This window comes from Jaculus jaculus, chromosome 16 (genome assembly GCF_020740685.1).
Source record: "Jaculus jaculus isolate mJacJac1 chromosome 16, mJacJac1.mat.Y.cur, whole genome shotgun sequence".
Lineage (NCBI taxonomy): Eukaryota > Metazoa > Chordata > Mammalia > Rodentia > Dipodidae > Jaculus > Jaculus jaculus.
The window spans coordinates 9,054,734-9,070,287 of record NC_059117.1 but is presented as its reverse complement, the minus strand read 5'-3'; the positions used below and the strand labels follow the sequence as shown (position 1 = coordinate 9,070,287).

The 15,554-nt window shown below is 47.2% G+C and overlaps 1 protein-coding gene across 2 annotated transcripts in view; it reads right to left on the bottom strand.

Annotated features, from left to right (window-relative positions):
- Cobl (cordon-bleu WH2 repeat protein) overlaps nucleotides 1–15,554 on the bottom strand; it is a 229,437-nt gene that overhangs the window by 154,828 nt on the left and 59,055 nt on the right. For both annotated transcript variants that reach the window (XM_045136083.1, XM_045136084.1), the window contains exon 2: nucleotides 6,437–6,628. In XM_045136083.1, coding sequence (XP_044992018.1) covers nucleotides 6,437–6,628 — 192 coding nt within the window. The remainder of the gene's footprint in view (nucleotides 1–6,436; nucleotides 6,629–15,554) is intronic.

Sequence of the window (15,554 nt, the reverse complement as noted above, 5' to 3'; positions counted from 1 at the left end):
ATGCCCATCCACCTGAGGGCACCTCAGCAGAGAAGTGTTGGAGGCAGCCTCTTGGCACCCAGGCTGCTTCGCAGGGACCGCCTGCTTCCCTTCCCAGCAGTTGGGCTGCTGCTGTTGTCCAGGCCCTGGCTCCACTCCCTCCTTTCCTGACGCCGCACAGCCACGAATCCACCAACAACTCGCCGTCCCAAGCAAGGGCATGGTCTCAGAGCCTCTGCTTTGAACCCCAACAGTTATGGGGAAGAAGGGTGTCTTCACATGATCCTCACTCACAAGATGAGGCAGTTTAACCTGGCACACCTGGATACAGCCCGATTTACTCTTAAAGGCACCTGTTCATGTTGTCTTAGAAAGTATCCTAAATTTCGAACATTACTTTAAATGTCCATCTATTGTTCCATCTGCTTGGATGAAATCATTACTCTGAAGCACGCTTCCTTGGAACTTGCCTTTTATGGAGGAGGCTCATCTACCTCCCCTCCCTGTACAGAGCTGCCCACTCCTATGTTGGTCACTCAATAAATGAGGCATTTCTTCTACTGCTGAGATGACCTCTTCCCGGTGCCCCATCAGACTCAGTAATCAGCATATATTTAGCTCAGCAGACACACCCATGTCTTAATATTTATTAACCTATCAAGATCCTGCCCAGTGAGGCTGCTCCTCACTAGGATTTGAATTTGGTCACTGTCAGCACCAGAGAACCTTCTGCAAATGCCAAAGCAGTAAAACCATGCCTTGCTTTCAGAGAGCAAACACTTTAAAATTTCTAGCCTGCTTCTTAATCATGTAACATTTTGACAGAAAATATTAAAAAGGGGTAGCTGGAGATATTGCTCAGTGGTTAAAGCACTTGCTTGCAAAGTTTAATTACCCAGGTTCAATTCCCCAGTACTCACCTAACGCCACATGCACAAAGTGGCCCATGCATCTGGAGTTATTTGTAGCAGCTGAAGGCCCTGGCACACCCATTCTCTTTCTGTCTCTCTACCTCTCTCTTCTTGCAAATGAGTAAATAAGTATTTTTAAAATTAAAAATCCTAAAGCTTGGATGTGGTACTTCCATTCTATACATCACAATGTTTTTTTTATGGCGTCTCTCAGAAGCTCAGTGACTACTGCTTTGAGAGTCCTTTTCTGCTCAGCAAGGCTCAAAACCAAAATTCCCTGCACAAGTGTGACTGGGTCTATTGTGGGATATCACAGGACTTAACACTGGAGAAAGAGTCCTTCTATTCTAAAAAGAACATGATTCTCTCTGCCACCAGCACCTTGCCTATGTGAAACACGTGGATGTGATTCATTTCTATACCAAATGACAGCCCAGCACTCGCTGCCTAGAACCATTTGTGAAGTTCTCTGAGGAGGAGGACAGTCTTTCAATCACTTCTTTTCCACCTGAAATAATGGGACCACTGGGCTCCTTCCAGTTGCCAACCAGGGACTGGTAGCATAATAGCGAAAGGCCTGGCCAGCCACCCTCCTTAGTTAGGAGAGTCCTAATTCCCTGGCCTTTCTTTTCAAACTTAAACTCAAATGTTTTTCAAACAACTATTGTGCACAATGGGATCATAAGCATCCGATCCCTAGGATGTTTTCCTTAGGAGGCTCTTGTATTCAAGGAAGTGTATGGATTAGGCTGTCTATATAGTGTGAGAAGGTACTATGTGAGCTGCTGGGGGAAAATAGCCAACAATGTGAGCAAGCAAGAGAAACTGCTGTGTGAAAGGAGCCAGCCTGACAAGACATACATACCAGTACATTGGTGGCACCCAGCCTAGGTGGGTATCTAATGGCTTTCTGACTGGCTAAGAGATCCACTCAGGGGAAAGGAACCCACAGCTGGAACTGGGAAAAAGTCAGAATCCTAAGGAGACCAGGATTATGGGCTCCAAGAAGAAGCTCCCCCTAGTTTTTGGCGAAAAGAGAAGCTACATCCTTCAAAATCTCCCTAAATTAACAATGCTTAACCCCTTTAACCTATGCTGAGCTCACTCTCCATTGGCTAATCTCTTTCTCTTTCTCAGAGGCAGCAAGAATAAGGAACAACATCAACAGGACAAGAAAAGATAGCTGGTCGCCTGGCAGAAGATGAACCACCCCTCACACATCAGCTGGGGTCTGGGTGCAACTACAGAGGAACTGGAGAGACGAGCAAGAGCGCTGCTTCCCTGGCGAGCCTGACAACCAGCGCCAGAGTGACGGAGACAGACACTGAGGAGACTCAAAATGACCAAAGCAGAGATCCACAAGCTGCTGAGAGCTCAGCACTAAAGCAGACTTACAACACACTCGGCATGGTGGAAGAGGGGGTGGAAAGATTTTAAGAGCCACAGGGTGGGAGGGAATTTCCAGAGATTCTGGCCCCCATGACTGCTGCTTTCACAACTCCTAACCCAAAACCCCACGGTGAATGCCAGCAATCCCACTGAGGAGGACCCTTTGTGGAATGGGGGCAGGGAGGAGGGAAATGATGGTACCAACACATGATGTGTCCATATAAAGTTTCTACTTAATAAAAAAAAGCTGGGGTGATGACTTAATGGTAAAGGTGCTTTCCTGTGAAGCCTAAGGACCCAGGTTCAATTCTCCATGTCCCATGTCAGCCAGATGCACAAGGTGGCACATGTGTCTGGAATTCGTTTGTAGTGACTACAGTCCCTGGTGTACCCATTCTCTCCCTCTTTCTTTCTCTATTTCTCTCTCTGTCTCCCTTTCTCTCTGTCTCAAATAAAAATAAATAAATAAAACTTATAAAAAGAAAGAAACAGAAACTAACTTCTAATCATTTACAAAGTTTACTAGTCTTACCAAATATTTAGAAAACTGCACAGTGTTATCTTCTGCTTTACAGGGAAGAAAAATACCTAAAGGTATAATAAGGAGAATGTGTTCACTTTGAAAGCATTTTTTAAAGCAATATGTTTACTTTCCAGGAAGTAATTCTATTTTTCTCATATGTTTTCATAAGCAGACCCATGTATTACCATATCAAGGCATGATCTACAGTGTGATTTTATTTAAAAAAAAACAAAACAGTAACTAGAAATTGGGTCAAAATGTAAGAATGGCAAACACAATAATGGTAAAAGTCCATGCATATTCTAAAGTCATTTTTAAACTGGTGGGAAACATGTACTTACCAATGAAGCCCATCCTGTAAAGAAAGCAGCACACAGGACTCTGATATCTTGACTTGTTGGCCCGCAAAGTTGTGCTGGGCCTTGAGAAATGCCGCAAGGCATCTTCAGACCCTACTCACCAGTGCCAGTGTGAGTACCTTCCGGCGCTTTTGACAATGGCGCAAGGAGGACCCTAGAGAAGCTACTCCTGACCCAATCAGGTGACACCACATTCAAAAGCAGTGCAATCTCACCTAGCACAGCCAAAAACATCATATCCTGTCATGTAGCAGTTTCAGTTCTGACCAAGAACAGGATCAGTTTTTCCCAAGATTTTGTTCATATATCCCATAAAATAATTTTGAAATCCTGTCTATACCCTTGACATTGAACTATTACTTAGAGCTCAGTGGTAAAGCACTCTGTTTAACACATGTGCCAAACAACACAAAAAAAATAAGAAAAAAAATCTCTTTGAGATTTAATTGTGTGTTAATTAATCTAATAAACACAATAGAATGGGTAAATTTTGGTAATAGTCAAATGCTGGCACCTTACAATAAATAAAATACAATTATAAAATTCTTTCATTATTATCTCAAATGTATCCCTGATAACAGAAACAGCCAGAGTGCAGTGTTTTCCTCCATTCTCTACTTTAGTGATTCTTACCAAACCGCTCTTTAAAACTTAAACATTTTTATTTTCCTGTATTTCTTAGAAATAATACTTCCACCAGGTACACAATGTATTTTTATATGTGAAAGTTTGTCTTTTTTTAATTTACCTGTAAATTTCTATAATTGATCACCCCACCATACTATAAAAGATTGCAATAAATAGCCAGGTGTGGTGGCGCATGCCTTTAATCCCAGCACTCAGGAGGCAGAAGTAGGAGGATCACCATGATATTGAGGCCACCCTGAGATGACATAATGAATTCTAGGTTAGCTTGGGCTAGAGTGATCCTACCTTGAAAAAAAAAAAACAAAAAAAATTGCAATAAAATGTGCAAACATTCACATTTTTCACTGTTATTATTATTATTATTATTATTATTATTATTACTATTACTGTTTTTTCAAGGTAGGGTCTCACTCTAGCCCAAGCTGACCTAGAATTCACTATGTAGTCTCAGGATGGCCTTGAACTCACAGTGATCCTCCTACCTGTGCCTACCAAAAGTTGGGATTAAAGGCGTGTGCCACCACGCCTGACTTCTTTGTTGTTAACATTTCATTATGGATTGAGATAGCAGCAGCAGCAATGTTACAGTAGTGTCTACTGGTGAAGCAGTGGCTAGTCTTACTCCGAACTGCATACCTCGTGTGGCGGTGGGAGAGACCCAGGCCTAGTACTGTTAACCAACTCAAAGTTTATGGCTTAGAGGGTCAAAGGTCGAAGGTCATAGTGGAGAAGCTACCACTGCTCTTTGGCTAAATGGATACAAGTGCTCATCAAACTGCTCCATGTACGGCTATGTTTATGACCACAGGGCTATTAGGGCTACCCTCACTTTCAGGTATAGAAAATTACAAATCGTGGTGAATCCCAGAAAAACACGAGACTCCTAAGGTGAAGAGGAGCGGTGACAGTCCAGCAGCTGGCAGCACATGGCACATCGGTCCCGCGACACCCGGCAGGGCCCAGAGGAGATTGTGGAAAGACGAGCTTCTCTGCGTGTGTGGCAGCCAGTCGTGAGGAGGTTTGAAAACCTCCTCAACGTGCGGAAAGCAAGACGCTGCTGAGAGCCCAGTGCTGGACGCGACGCCCCTCACATCCTCCAGGGCTCGGAGAACTTGCAGAAGGGGACAGAGAGGGCCAAAGAGCCACAGGTAGAAAGGAGGACTTGGGGAGCTATCTTGTATACACGAACTGACTGATGCATTCAAGATCTCAAAGTAGAGCTGGAGAGATGGCTTAGCGGTTAAGCACTTGCCTGTGAAGCCTAAGGACCCCGGTTCGGGGCTCGATTCCCCAGCACCCACGTCAGCCAGATGCACAAGGGGGCGCACGCGTCTGGAGTTCGTTTGCTGTGGCTGGAGGCCTTGGCACGCCCATATTCCCCCCCACCCCGTCACTCTCAAATAAACAAAGAAAAATTTTTTAAAAATCTCAAAGTAGAGGTTGTTACCCCCATAAGGCCTGCATGATATTAAGTTAATCAACAATTTAACAGAGTATAGAGGAGGGGAAATAAATGAGACATCAAAATAGAACAGGGGCTGCTTGGAAAGGGGAGAGGGGCTCAGTGGAACAGGTGTGGGGGACGGGGACAAAAGAGAGTAACAGGAGGGGATTATGATCAAATTATAATATGCCCAGTTATTGAACTCCTCAGTAAAAATAGTTACAGTAGCACAAAACTGTCCCAGTGTGATATACGTCATATATATCTATATATCTCATTGGACAATTTTGTGCTACTGTAAATATATATTGGTTTTTCAAGGCAGGGTCTCTCTCTAACCCCAGTCTGTCCTGGAATTCTCTCTGTAGTCTCAGAGTGGCCTAGAACTCATGGCAATCCTCCTACCTCTGCCTCCCAAGTGCTGGGATTAAAGGCGTGTGCCACCACACCTGACTATGATATATTTTGATCAGTGTCAAATATAAAATTCCAGTGGTAATTAATGCCCCGTTGCTCTTGCTATAGGATACTCTGTCTTGCTTCTGTGAGGAGTCTCTGTGAGCAAGGTGATCCTCACGCACAGGTGCCCCACAGGCAGATGTACGCTAAGGGTGAAGTTGTAGGTAGTTAGGACATGAAAATCAACCCTTTTAAACCTGAAGTGCACGAGTCCAGCTTTATTCCTTAATCTAAGCTTGAAGCGCTCTCTCTCGTAAAAGCTGACTGCTGACGACACATAAGCCAACTTGTATGTAACCGGTTCCTTGAAATTGCTCACTCAGGTGGCTGCCCTCCTACAGGGCAGTTTAAAGCTGAGACTGCCTGTGGCAGGCTGGGGTGGCTTGGCTGACTTTGAAGCCACTGGTCACCTCCTTGGAGGTTCAGGTGAGGCTCTACGCCTGCTGGCCTCTCGAAGCCCAGTCTCAGTCAGGATGGGTTTAGTGTCCTCACGCCCTTAAAGGTACTGAGTGCCTGGCCAGACCAGTTACCACATGCTCGTTCCATGCCGAGCTGCTCAGGATCTCCTGGGGTGTCCCTAGGTCCCGTGCATACCAGGCAGTTTCACCTGGGTCAGATCCAACGTCGAGTTAGGTTCGAGATGCCCATACCTACCCTCCACAAGCTTCTACCACCTCACACGTGAAGGAGCCCAGGGACCCCCATTCAGGCACTGGGTTCTTACCTTCCACTGACCGCACTCTGCTTCTCCAGCCCACTGGGCAGAACCACAGTGATGTCCAGGGAGCTGTTCCGTAAGGCCTCCTTCGTATGAACCAGGCTCTGCTGTGAGCCACCAGCCTCGTGGGGAGTCTTCTGTCCACTCTGGGCAGCAGACTTTCCAGGAGGCGGTGGGGCACGGGCCTTCATCTTCCTCCTGGAAATGGCAACACAGAAGGACTGGTGAGGCTTCCTTACTCGTTTCACAATGATTCGTTCTGAAAAGCACCCACGTGTTGTTTCAGAAGTCCTGTGCAGCTGCAGGGTCCTCTAAGGAAGTATATGAGCATCTTCAGTACTCACGGCTCATACCTTCCCTTAACAAGCAAAAGGTAAACCTGATCAAAGAAAACTACAGGAAGCATTGTTGAAAGTGAGTGTTCCTGAAAAGAAGCAACCCCAAAATGTGGTCACTTCTGGGAGAAACACAGCCAGCACAACCCTGGGTATGTGGTCGCAGTGGTTTGCTTGGCGTCACCCCTCCTGAAGTGTAGATGGTGACTTGCCACAACTAAATAGGTGGATGGCCCTGGCGGTCTGCAAGGCTCTTGCTTCCATCTTGCCCCAGCTCAAGATCCAAAGCCAGTTCTGAGACCTGTGACCTATAAATCCAAGATCCTAGATGACTTGAGCCATGTCAACACAAGCTAGGTTATCCTGCAGCCATGCACTAAGAGGCAGTGACAGGAAGTGACAGGAAATGACAGGAAGTGAGTGGTGGTGCCCTAATATCTTCACCTCCACCCGACTTCCAACTCGCATGTTCATTTCATCCTGTAGGAGATTTCTAAACCCCTGACCATGAGACACAGGGCGAATGTCATTTTTAGAAATTCTGCTTCAATCCAGGTAATAAAGAAAGGCAACTGGCCATAATGTGTATATGTATTATATTCTCCCTCCCTCTCTCTCTCTCTCTCTCTCAATCTCTCTCTCTCTCTATATATATATATATATATAGAGAGAGAGAGAGAGAGAGAGAGAATATATAAAATATAGGATGCATGGGACACCTCACTTCCATTATCAGTAAACTCTAGAAATATGGGTGCACCTCATTTCTCTATTACTGAACCTCACTAACAGGAGATGCTCTGTTAAGGCTGTGTGTGATCGCAGTATGTATCAGATGGCCCTCAATACCTACAGGTACAGCTTGAGTAACCCTCATCGAAAACGCTTAGGACCAGAAGTGTTTACATTTCAGATGTTTTTGGATTTTGGAGTATGTGCATATATATAATAAGGTATTGTGGGGATGGGTCTCAAGTCCACAGGAAATTCCTGTATTTCATATAAACTTCATTCACATAGCCTCAATGCCAATTTATACAACATTTTAATTAATTTTGTCCATTTAACAAAAGGTTTCATGGTCTTGGTTTTTCCACTTATGGTGTCAAATCAGTACTCAAAATGTTTTTGATTTTAGGGGATATCAGAGTCTCAGATTAGTGCCCCTGAGCTTACAAAAGCTTAAGAGCGGAGTGGAGGAGTCACGAGTCACGGAGCTAGGAATGTTTTCCTCATGCACAATCTCATTGGGAGAAAGAGCACACGGAACTGCAGGGGTGCAGTGTCCACCTTGGGGTACTTTGAGCAGTCTTAAGGATCTGTGGAAACTGCTTCTGCCAAGTAGGCAACAGGGAGACACTGTCTACTCAAGTCCTTCTCGAAAGCAAACAACCTGGGGTAGCTAACAAGCTGAAGTGGAAGCACAGACCCTGTGCCCTGTCCCACGGGGTGTCCTGCGACAGTCGCTGCGAGGAACTGGGCTGGGGAAGTGTCATGTTTTTGTCAGGGTTTCCACACAGTCTTGACACCCCCTCTTCTCTGGACAAAGTCTGTAATAGCAATTGTGCTCCTGAGAGCTCCATGTGATTCAGACACAATGGCAGGACTGTGCTCAACTGTCTCAGGCAATGGAGAAAGAGCTGGATTTGCTGGGAGATGGAACGTTGTGCTCAGACTATGACAGGTAGGCAGCTGAGCTGGAATAGGCCCTGGCCAGCCCTGAAGGCTCCTCAATGCCTCTGGGGCCAGGGACTCCTGCAATCGCCTAACTAAACAAGAGGTTCCCAGGATTCTGCACGTACACTCAGTTTCTGCAAACCAGACTGACAGCATAAGAATCCACATAACACCTTTCTCAGAGCTCAGCATCTCCCAAGCTCAAGACAAGAGACTAATTTAGAAAAGGAGAGATCAAGAAAAATTTACCAAAGTGTCTGCTGCTGTCCCAGCCTTTAAAAACAAAACATAATCCAGGTGTGGTGGTGCAGGCATTTAATTCCAGCACCCTGGAGGCAGAGGTAGGAGGATCTCTGTGAGTTTGAGGCCACCCTGAGACTACATAGTGAATTCCAGGTCAGCCCAGGTGAAGCCAAACCAAACAAAGGATAAATCTACATAAACATTCAGACAAGATAAGATCCAGACAAAAGTAAGGGTTGGATTATGTATGCATGGTACTGTAAGGTTAAGATACCACATTCAAACTATAGCTAAACAGAATAGCTGTGTATTGAAAAGATGAACACCAGACTATAGCCTTACCCATAAAACCATCACGTGTCAAGACAATAGGCAGGTCCTGTCTTTTCAGCCCCCACACGCTCAGAAGTGCACGCCACTCCCTGAGTCCTGGTTCTGGGCTACAGTCACCAGATTACCAGTCCAAATCTAGCTAAGACACTGCCAAGCTTTGGGTCCTCTAGCAAATGGCTCTGTTGGGATAAACCATTTGTAGCCCTTGGTTTCCCTAAGAGCAGAACAGAAGGCAATTTCAGAATTTCCAGATTTGCTTGAAAATTCTATTGGACTGCTCCCATGAAGTCCAAGCATGACATGAGGACACAGACAGCATTCAGTTCAAGCTCTCCTGATTCAATTCTCTGACACACAAGACAACAGCTATCTCTAACCCTCACCAAGGATTCCTACTCTATGGAATTAAAAGAAAAACTGAGGAACAAGTAGTCAGGTAGCTAGTTAGGTGTAAACAAATAGATGCAACACCTCCTGACTGCTCCAGCAGAACCAGAATTCAGTGGCTGATCAAACCTCATCCACTCAGCTCTCTCTCACCCCTTACTCAAGTGTACTGATCTCTTCCTGATCCAGCCCCCTGAGCGCAGACCAATCAGCTCTCTCTTACCTCTTACTGGAGTGTGTATTGGTCACTTCCTGATCCAGCCCCCTGAGCCCAGACCAATCAGCTCTCTCTTACCTCTTACTGGAGTGTGTACTGGTCACTTCCTGATCTAGCCCCATGAGCCCAGACCAATCAGCTCTCTCTCACCCCTTACTCAAGTGTACTGATCTCTTCCTGATCCAGCCCCCTGAGCCCAGACCAATCATCTCTCTCTTACCTCTTACTGGAGTGTGTACTGGTCACTTCCTGATCTAGCCCCCTGAGCCCAGACCAATCAGCTCTTTCTTGCCTCTTACTCATGTGTACTGATCTCTTCTTGATCCAGCCAGCTCAGACCAATCATCTCTCTCTCTCTCAGACTCCCTGTGTGGGAGGAGAAAGCCCACCACAGAAAGATCATAAACACACCCTGACCAGGCAGGTAGGGCCCTCTCAGGTTGGATTTTCACCTCTCCGGAACTCCCAGGTCCCTGCTCTGGTAAGCCCCCACCCCCGTCTTAGTCTAGCTAGGCCTAGATGAGTGGGTGACCCCACTCCCACTTGGGGTCTCTACCCACTCCTGTCTCCCATGCAGCAGCAGTGTGCTCAAACTTCTTTTCTCTTGCCTTCTCTTAGTCTAATAAAGTCTTTAAGCCTTACCCTCTCTCTGGTGTATAGATTTATTCTGTAAATTTACAAGACAGAAACCCAGGTACTCTAAATTTGTTAGTACACTGGCATATTGGTGTATTGGCAAGGAACCCCAAAACTCCCATTACAAAACGTCTTTTGTAAGGATAGAGTATTTGCTTCTCAAGAAATACAACGAAAGCTCATTTACTCAGTCAATGCACTGAAAACTAAGAAATCCTATTCATAAGAGAACTGCAGTTTTGACCTGGAGGAGGAGGAGCTTTCAATATAGTTCAGCATAGAAGATTAGCCTTCCTGATACGATTCTCTGAGACATAATAAGAGCTGTCTATAACCCTCACCAAACTCCGCTCAGAGGCCAGGACATATGGGCACACTGCTATCTTACTGCGCATCAAGCACAGACGCACAGAGGAACATTTGAGAGCCAAGTCCCACAGCTTTTACCCAACTCCATCTAGGTTAAGAAAGAGCCCATAGGTGTGTATGACCAAGCTGCTGGCAAAAACTCCACCCACCGTGGGTCTCGGCAGGGCAGCTCCTGCCGGGAGGATCAGATAAAATCTAGAGTTGCTGCATTGTTGACTACTACAGAAAAGCGGAGTCTCCTTTCAAAACCGGGCCGTGGCGTTTGAACATTCTTAACAAATGAACTGGAGTAAACTGGAGGGGGAAAGGTTCGCTGCTTCCCAAAGCAGATGGTATTTGCATGCATTTCAAGCTGTCAGCCCACGAGAGGTGAGTGAGGGGCTGGCTACTCTAGACAAGGCAGTTCCCAGGGTGGAAAGACAGAAAGCAGTCTGTCTGGTCAGGACTGGAGGAGGAGTGCTGCCTCGCCCACAGCCAGCGGCGACTTCCTCACCAGTGCCACCTGACGCGGCACCTCACAGGCCAGCTGCTGCTGCATGGGCTCACAAGGCCCTTTGCAGAATGACAGCAAGGGACTTGTCTTGGTTCCTTTGGTCTGTGTCACCCCCACTCTGAGGCCTGAGAATACACAGAAAGGGCAGGAGCTGTGCAGGAGGAAGAGAAGAGCTGGACAGGATGAGGTGGCTGGCGGCAAGCAGCTCCTCCTCCAAGTAAGAGTTCATCCTTGCTAGGAGCTGGCCGACGTCTCCTTGGGGAGAAAGCCTAATTATCCTTGGAGAGCCAAATCAGCTCTCCTGACCAGCCAGCCAGTTTTGCGCACTTCAGTTTTGCTCAATCTGCGCACAGCAGTTCTTCCCGTCGTCTCTGCCGCCGGGCATCACCCTCTCCTGAAGGAGTCTTGGTATTTCTCCTCCTCCAGACTTCTGCACTCTGGACCCGAGACCGCATGGGTCCGCCATGCTCCAGGCTCTGGGGACGCCCCGTCAAGCCCGCAGCGAGCTGAGGTCCTGCCTCTTGTCTCCACCTCGACTTCACCACCTGGTGGTTTCTACCCCACGCCCTCCTCCGCCTACTCCCCCCTGCAAGTCGGCGTGCGTCAGTGTGACCCCAAATCTGCCACAGCCCACACTAATATCTCCTTCTCCCTGTTCCACTGGTTGTGAGGCAATGTTCTTCTCACTCCTAGACCCTTAGGAGAGTCTCCCCAAGTGTCTCCACCATCACTTTCTTCATCTGTTCATGAATCTCACCTCCACAAGCTAAAGATTGACCATCCCTAGGTCATCTCTCTCAAGCACAAATGCCTCGTGATGAATTCTCTGACAGCTCTTCCTTGGCCCCCATCGCTGCATGCACCATGCTCCATATCACCCATGACATGAACCTTCGTGTTTCTGCACAGGGCGGTCTCCAATCCTGATGGTCCATCTCTACCTGCCAACCCTTCCCGGACTCCAGTGAGTGAACGAATACAGGAATGAAGTGACAAAGGACAGAGACACAATCTTAGCTGTCAAAATGTCCACAGTGCATTGCAGAAGAGGTGGCAGAAAGAATGGAAGAGCCGGAGGAAGGTTAGGACTGCTTACAGTGCAATCGTTCACACAGAAAATGGCCTCAATATCCATGACCTCACAGTGCCTAGCAACACCCACATAATAGGAGGAAAAGATGACATCAAAACAAAAGAGAGACTGGGATATATGGAGTGTGGATTTGTGAAGGGAGAAGCAGGGGAGGGGAGGGAGTTATCATGGTTTATTGTCTGTAGGTATGGAAGCTGTCAACAAAAGGAAGTGTGAGCGGGAAAAGCAACTGGTGAAACGTCAGCACTGGCTGGGTTCAAATCTCAGCACCATTGGGAAGAAGTTCATGAACTAACACAGCACCGTATTTAGCCTCCTGCCACCTCCCTTCGAGACCTCTGTAGGGTGGGAATAATGGCTTCCCTTTGTCACAGGATCACATAGAGCTTAAACGGCATCATTCTTCGCAGTCCATGCTTAGTGTACTCAGTGTCCAGCAAGTGCAGCACAGAAGCATCGTAGTCTGTGTTCCACACCTGCACATCCTCGGAGCCAAGGCAGAATGCCGCACTTACTGCCAGGAGAGCTCCCAGGGGATCCCCAGTACACAGCAGCAAGCATTCACCTCCCCCCACACACACACACTAGCACGGTGCAGTAAAAGTGCAAGACCCACCGGGGAGCAAGAATCCCAGGGGCTGGCATTCTGCCCAGTAGGGACGTAGCGCGCCCTCCTCTCCTGCTGCTTCTCCAGCCGCCCGCAAGCTAGGTGGGGCTCCAAGAGAACCCCACTCAAGGCGGGAGTGGGGTAGAGGCAGGAGACAGAGGAAAACTGCAGGCCTAGGACGGCCCAGAGCACAGTGCCAGAATGCCGTGAGTGGCAAGAGAACCACGGCTGGTGCCTGCCTGCCCATGTGAGGGTGACGAGGGGAGCTGCCCCTACGAGCATGTGACGGCCTGAAGCAGGCAGAGGCTGTGGGATCAGCCATCGGGAGACCCTCGAAGGAGCCTGGGCAAGAAGGTGGCACGTAAAGGGCTGAGCAGATGTCTCAAGGACAAGGGCAGTGGGAGTGGGTCCTTCACTTACTGCACAAGCGTGCAGCGTGCCAGGCAGGCCGCCAGCAAGAGAGCGGCAGAGGCTGCGACACAAACATCCCTTTCCCATGTCCCCACCCAGGCCACTGAGGCAGAATCATAAGGAGGGAAGGGAAATATGAGAGGAGTGGCAGCTTCCTTGCAGACCTCCACAGCTGAGGCCAGCCCATGGCGGGAAGTCAGGAGTGAGCGGGGAGCTTCCGTGGGACACCAGAGAGGAGCCATCGTTTAGCTCAGCTGCCCACCCCCAAAATAATGGGGCCATTCTAGCAGACGACGCCAAACCAAAGGCTCTGGGGCCTGTCCAGACATCATTAGGACAGGAACGTGACCACAGAGCCTAGTCTGGCCCTCCATGAGTATCTACACATTATCAGCTTCCTCATTATCACCATTTTCACAACCAAAATGGAACCTCCACTCTGGAACTGTGGTCTGGTGGCAAGGGATATTCTTAAGAAATAATCCAATTTTTAAGTTCCTTTTCTTGAATAATTATTTAATTTCTTCCTGGGCTGTTTGATTATTATTGGCCACATCCATGAAAGTACCAAGAACATTATGTATGTGGTCACTAAATACGGTTAAATGTAATAGGTAGCTATGGAAACCACCATAAGTAAATCATACAGCACATAACTTTGAAAGTGCTACACATATCACAAGAGGGATTAGAAAAATTACAAAGAGAAAGTAAGTTCTTAACCATGCCAAGATGAAATATTGAAAACATAGTTAGAACAAAATTCATCAAATTATTCATGGCCTTCAACCTTTGGTTTCCCAGCAGTATCAGAGGAGATGTGCTGGCTGAATTAGCCTCATTTTAGCTCCTAGGGCAAAATCAACAGCTCTAGTCACTAATAGAATCACTAGGAGAACTGTCGAGGTCAAGAAAAATTTGTCCCTTGTCACACGTAAGCAAGAAATGCCATATCCAAAAGACAAGAAAATATTAAGGTTAGCCATTTGCTTTCAATCAGCCATACGATGTGTGGCGGGTTTTTTTTTTTTTTTTCCTTCCTTCAGTGGGAAAAAAGAAACAGAGCCGTATCAAGTTCCTTCTAGAAAAGTGTGAAGAAAAGAACCCATCTGAGTCGGAGCCCTAAGATAAGGACCACAGAGCCTGTGGTTAGATAGGAAGCCGCGCACTGCGAAACACATCGCCGCTGCTCGCTGATAAGCCCGCTCTATTGCTACTTACTTTTGTAAATAACTGAAAAGCAGTGAAATCTGACAACCTAGCTTTCCATGTGGCCAGTAGCTGATGGGAACAAGACCCAGTTCAGAGAATTTCTCAGGAAAATGAGCCCAGCTCCCAGCACCCAGGGCCATGGACTCAGGTAACATCATAGTTAAGAGAGAGAAGGAATGTCCACGTGATGCCCTGTGCCCATGTCCTACAGGAAAAATCTGATTTCTGTGCCTCTATTTGGACATAAACCTTTGTAATAATCCTAGTAAAACAGCATATATTTGCTTTAAAAACATACCATCTATCTCTTTCCCCAATTTAGTCACCTCACAATCTTATTTCTGCATTTGTTCTTAAGCAAAAAATTTTGCTACCTAAAGGAAAGGGAAAATCCATTCTATGAGGGTGATATTATGGTGTGATCCAAGGGTAACTTCAACAACAACAGCAAAAGCAGTGAGGAGGTTCAGACAATGGGAAAATACATGTAGATATTGTAGCCCAGAGTCGGGTTGATTTGATATGGTCATTTTTGGAGTAGCAGGGCACTTATGGATGAAGAAAAACAGCCAGGAGTTGGGGACCTTTAGTTCTCCACTGAAAATAGGACACTAGATCACCTCATTGCGACTGCTGCTCAAAACAGGGACTGGGCCTCCCAGCAGCTGCCAGGGCTGGCGAGACCCGAGCTGTGTGGCCTGGCAGGCTCTGCGAGGCGGCCAGCAAAGCCTTCCTGGCCCTCAGTCTACCGTCTCAGACCCAATGCCGCTCAGCTCTGGAGTAAAGAGCTCTTCCGAGAGGCCAAGCCTAGGCATGCCCGTGGTAAACAGTAACTGCTATCAAAAGGTACCCTCAAAAACAATATACTGGGGCTGGAGAAATGGCTCAGCAGTTAAACGTGCTTGCTCACAGAGCCTGATGGCCTGGGTTCAATTCTTTAGCATCCGTATCAAGCCAGGTGCACCAAGTGGCACGTATACATCTGGAGTTCATTGGCAGTGGCTAGAGGCCACGAGGTTCCCGCTCTCTCTCTCCCTTCCCCCTCCATCTCCTTGTAAATGAGTGAATACAAATATTTCAAAAAGAAAACCCCCCAATAAATAGTATGCTA